The sequence below is a fragment of the Marmota marmota genome, unplaced genomic scaffold, assembly GCF_001458135.2.
Source record: "Marmota marmota marmota unplaced genomic scaffold, marMar, whole genome shotgun sequence".
Lineage (NCBI taxonomy): Eukaryota > Metazoa > Chordata > Mammalia > Rodentia > Sciuridae > Marmota > Marmota marmota.
Window position 1 is genome coordinate 41,815,736 of NW_026000016.1, and position 6,000 is coordinate 41,821,735.

The 6,000-nt window shown below is 31.7% G+C and overlaps 1 protein-coding gene across 2 annotated transcripts in view; it reads right to left on the reverse strand.

Moving 5' to 3' along the window:
• The window catches only part of Dennd1b (DENN domain containing 1B), a 245,539-nt gene that overhangs the window by 36,541 nt on the left and 202,998 nt on the right, over nt 1–6,000 (reverse strand). For both annotated transcript variants that reach the window (XM_048809591.1, XM_048809592.1), the window contains one exon: nt 4,090–4,180. In XM_048809591.1, coding sequence (XP_048665548.1) covers nt 4,090–4,180 — 91 coding nt within the window. The remainder of the gene's footprint in view (nt 1–4,089; nt 4,181–6,000) is intronic.

Genomic DNA, 6,000 nt, shown 5'->3' on the forward strand with positions numbered 1-6,000 from the left:
ATAGGGTTGGGGACCAGGCTCAGTGGTTGAGTGCCTGCCAAGTTCAACTCCCATCCCCTCCCCCAAAAATAAAGAAAAAAGAAAAAGAAGAAAGGGAGAGGGGCTGCTCAAGCTAGAGCTTTGAAAGGGAAATTAAAAATCTAGAATAATATAAAACTATGACATATGAGGGCAAACAGTAATTCCCTAGGAATAAATAAACTGGTTAAGATGACAGCAAAATGTGAAACAATTTAGGTAGATTCCCGTTTTAAAAAATTTAAGGACTGTATCCCTAAATTTTACTGTTTTATGACATAAGTAAGGTTCCTATTTCTATGAAATTTATGAGACAAGCACATAATCCTTTGGTAATGTTAAAAAAAATAAGGCTGCTTTTCTTCTTAAAAATTAATTTGAATGCAAAAAATAATCCATCAATGTTTCTTTTAAGTTAACTGTTTCAGGCAATTAACAAGCCTTATTTAAAAATTTTAACATTCTTATTAAACAACTCATTTTGACTTACTCAAGGACAAAATATCTTTAGCTTTCACTTATGCAAAGACTGTTTTTTCAAATGTATTTGTTTAAATTCCAGTAAAGTATAGTTATTTATCAAAATATGTAAATTGATTTAAAGTGCTTATGTGGCCAGAAAAATGCCACTAAAACTGATAAATATCTACTACCTCATCAAATTCTTTAATACCTTAGTCAGTAAAAAGAAATAAACAAAGATCTGACCAGATTATATCAGGAAGCTAATGAGGAAATAATGCTACTAATGAAGAGTACCCACATACTTCTATATAAAAATCAACATTAAAATAGTTCTCCTTTCTAAAGTTTAGACTATTTGATGAGGATTTAAAAACTAGTATTATTTTAACTGAAAATATATTTACAAAACAACATTCCTTTTAAACTTTCTTGAGTGGCTTTCACAGACTATTTAGGAAAAAGAACCTTAGTTTGGTGAGTCTCAGCCTCATCATTCATCTTAAGTCAATGGCTTTTAGGATTAATGTGAGTATGAAAGATAATGATGATATGATGTTTAGCAGGGTATCTAACACATCCCAGAAATATCATGAGTGTTAGTTATTACTATGAATAACTTGTCAAATGAGGAAATTGTGGCTCTGAGATGATCTGTGTTTACCTAATTGAGTCTTGTTATATTCATGACCTCTTATATTTCAACATCCATGGATACATTTCCCTTCATATATTTCCTGGTATACTATTCTTATAAATTAAGATTAAACATTCTGCAAAAGTGATGAAAAGAATCAAGTATAACATGAATTGCTTAGTAGTCCTGATATGAAAACTTATGGGACAGAAAAAGGTTTTATAAAATCTCTATGAATTCACAGATTCTTTAATCATATTTCTAGATTCAAATGTGAATCTAAATGTTCTATATCTGATTATACTGCCTTGTATAATTTTAATTAGAACCACAATTATACCATACTCAACAATCATTTTATCATAAAACAAACACTAGCAACAAAAATAGCATACAAATTACTACTGTCATGATGTATAGATGCTTCCCTAAATTTTCCTAATTATTTTTGCTTAAAGAAACTTAATTTTGTTCTTCAGTTTTAGTTAATGTTGATTTCTCTTACAGTGATCTTTTCTGTGCTTGATGTATAAACAAGTCTTCAAGATATGGTCAGAAATATAGGACTTTTGCTTTTATTCAGAGAAGAGAGGGCTTAAGTGCTACTTTTGCTTACAACCTGTTCCCTTATTAATATCTCCTAGTATAAAAACATAGATATGCTATAGTCATTACCACAAGAGCTTTGAAACTAGGTAGATATGTGCCGAGTTTAGACTGGTCTCTACTTCCTATGCGACTTTGAGAGAATTACTGAATTGAGTGCCTTCATATAAATGGACTAGTCAAAGTGCCTCTTAGAGTGTAGTCAGAATAAAATGAGAATTTCTGACACATATTAGTACTCAATAAACATGAACAATTACTACAGTTACTGTAAGAGAAATGAGAGTTATTACTGTTTACATTTTACAGGTGAATGTCATGGCAGATATACTCTTCCTTCTCCTGAGTATACTAGATGACACATTTGGAGGAGACCACCAAGAAATATTTTTGGAAATAAACAGACAGATATATATCCTAAACAGACAGATATGTCCTAATTAGTAGTTAGAAGAATATTGCTAATTTTATTAGTCATTTTTCTTATTTCAAATCCTAGTGAATTATGCTTTATTTTCTAAGAATAATCTCCATGTATATCTAAAAGAATCTAAAATACAACTAAAAATAAAATTTGACAGGTATTATTTTAAGGTACTTCTTTATTTACTGAAATGAGTAATTGCTGAACTAGGATTTCCTTTGGGATAGGTTATTTGCTCCCTCAAATTAGAATAAAAGCTCAAAAACATTTTCTGTACTAAATTGTACTAAAGAACAACAAAGCAATTGAAATTGAGTTGAACTAACAATGTGGCAGTCTCTAAGTCAGATGATAACCAGTGATCATATTTCCCTATTATTTTTTAAGTGATAAAATCTTTAATTAAAAAAAATCTTAAGTTATCCTCTTCCACCAGAAAAGCCATTTATTTCTACTTTATTACAGAGGTATCTTGAGCAATGGTTAAGACCACAGAATTTAACTGTATAAAAGGATCATAGTTCTACCCCATTACTGTCACAAGATGTCAACTTCAATTCTATAAAAGCTACTAGCCCCACGGGTCATAAAGATAATGAGACAGCAGTTATGTAAATACTGAATAGATGCCTCAAGCAATTTGTCCATAAGCTGACAATATTTTGCTTGTCTTAGTTGAAAAGTAAAACAGCATTATTTTAACACAAAAGTTCCATTGAAGCTAAATTTTTCCCTAAGAGCTAAGGAAAGCAAGGAGCTGAATGATTCCATATGCAGCTTACCTACTAAGTCAAATAGAACTTTTTCCCCAAGCTAAATGCAATCAATAAAATGCTGTACCTTAGATAAAGGTCTGCAATTGCAAAATTCATTTGTATTTCTTTTAATGAAAAAAATGTATATTTATTTCTATATTTTAAGGTGAGGAAATAAATCTTATTTAAGAATAAAATTAAAATTTGTTAAATTTATAGATGAATACTTATGACTTTTTATCGTTTCATGTTTTCTCAATTCTAACAACTATTTATTCATGCAGACTAAAAACTTCTTTTCTTCAAATATAACTACAAAGAGTTGAAAAAAACGCCATTATACCAGGTTAAAAACAAACACACCAAGATATGAGGGAAAAAATCTTTATTTTGCTTGCCTGGTATCTAGAACAATACATAGTAAGGACTCAGTAATACTGCCTGAATGAATGAATAAATGGGACATTTCAAGGACTCAACCAAAATTCTATGTAAGTTGCGACTATATACTAGAACATCTGTGCACAAAACATCAATCTATAAATCATTAGTTGCCCATATAATTATATTTTGGGATATTTACATTTGAATAATTAATTATACTTATGGGAATCTTGCGTGACACCATAAATACAATACACCAGAGGGCTGTAGAATTAGTTATATTTATGTAATGATATACTTTTCCTAAAGCTGAAGTGATCTGCAAAGGAAAATAGGAAAAGACTTCCATAAAATAATACACTTACATAAAAATGCAGAATGAGTTATGGTGTTCACATATTTCCCTTTAGATTATATTACATGTGCCATTTCAATCCGAATCTCAGTTTTTAAATTCATACTCAGAAATTACCACTACAATTATTTTCTGGTAGAGACAACTATTTAGGAGGAAAGGCAAAAGGATATATATTTATTGGACTTCTATTATTCATTTGCAGTATTATTAGGAGATTGTCCAAGTCAACAGCTACCAATTCATGAAGACAAACTTAATGCCTTGAATAACAGATATCAAACAAAATTACTTGATATTGATATTATAAGATGAAAAATATACTTAAGACATTATGTATATACAGAAGAAAAGAGTTGTTTATGAAACAGAATATATAAATTCAAGTACAAAAATCAAGATAATTGTTATTTTAAATATGGATAATAATATTGTAAATAGGTTTTACCTCCACAAAAGCCACCTGAACTGATTTCTTCTTCAAATACATCAGAGAAACCCCTTCCTGCATTTAGTTTTGCCAGTCGACCATCTATAAACTGAAAAGTATCAAATATGTTAATTTTTCATTTACTTCACAATATTAAATTTTCACTTATATCAAAAATATTAATAGCAGATTTTCCCTCATATAATCACATATAATATGATATACATATACATACAGAATAAGAAATTCTCAAAACAATGCAAAGAGCAGGTGCTCAGTAAACAGCAGCCAATTAGTTAAACCACAATAAACAATTACTACAGCTACTGTAAGAGAAATGTCCAGCACAGACTGTAGTTTTCTTAAAAATAAGAAATGGCAAACTATAGCAGTAAAGGTCATAGGCTCTGGAAAGGTAACTCAGTGTACAATCTCCACAGAAGAGTTTGCACAAAAGCACATCTGCCTTGCCAAGAGCCATTTGTCCCTGAGGTTGTATCTTCCCTCACCAGTACCTGTCTCCTGGTGTTACTGCAAACATGAAATTATAATAACTTAGGTTAGTGTTCTTAACATAGCCTCTGACACAGTAAGTGTCCAAGAAATGACAGACATTACTACTTTTGAGATAAATATTAACTTTAGTGAAAGAAAACTTTCCTTGTCTAAACTATTATGTCCTAAAGTGTAATAGGGTGTTGAGAAGTTCTAATCATTTAATAATAAAATAAATATAACTTTCACAATTTCTGGCTTATTTGCTCACTGGATGATCAAAGTTAAAATTATTAATTCAAACATAGTTGAGATAAATACATATTGCTTTGACTATAAGTTTCTTTTAAAATTGTTTTCAGTGTTCTTAAAGAAGAAACTGCAGTGAGATGCAGAAGCCAAGATAAGCATCAACAAATACTTTTAAAATTACAATTACCTTGCAGGGCACCTCCCAACCATTCTGCCCTGTTCCTACCTATCCCAACATATACAGCATAGTAAAGTCTTGTGGTTTTGCTATTGCATTTGAAAAATATCTCCACATAATTTTATATGACCAACCTCAAGTGAAAATCTGTGATATATTTTATTTTTTTTATTGGTTGTTCAAAACATTACAAAGCTCATGACATATCATCTTTCATACATTTGACTCAAGTGGGTTATGAACTCCCATTTTCACCCCAAATACAAATTGCAGAATCACATCGGTTACACACTCACATTTTTACATAATGGCATATTAGTGACTGTTGTATTCTGCTACCTTTCCTATCCCCTACTATCCCCCGTACCCTCCCCTCCCATCTTCCCTCTCTACCTCATCTGCTGTTGTTCAATTCTTTCCCGTTTCCCCCCGCCTTTCCCCTCACAACCTCTTGTATGTAATTTTGTGTAACATTGAGGGTCTCCTACCATTTCCATATGATTTCCCTTCTCTCTCCCTTTCTCTTCCCCCACTCGTCTCTGTTTAATGTTAATCTTTTCCTCATGCTCTTCCTCCCTGTTCTGTTCTTAGTTGCTCTCTTTATATCAAAGAAGACATTTCGCATTTGTTTTTTAAGGATTGGCTAGCTTCGCTTAGCATAATCTGCTCTAATGCCATCCATTTCCCTGCAAATTCCATGATTTTGTCATTTTTTAGTGCTGCGTAATACTCCATTGTGTATAAATGCCACATTTTTTTTTATCCATTCATCTATTGAAGGGCATTTAGGTTGGTTCCACAGTCTAGCTATTGTGAATTGTGCCGCTATGATCATTGATGTGGCAGTATCCCTATAGTACGCTCTTTCAAGGTCTTCAGGGAATAGTCCGAGAAGGGCAATAGCTGGGTCAAATGGTGGTTCCATTCCCAGCTTTCCCAGGAATCTCCATACTGCTTTCCAAATTGGCCTCACCAATTTGCAGTCCCACCAGCAATGTGCATGA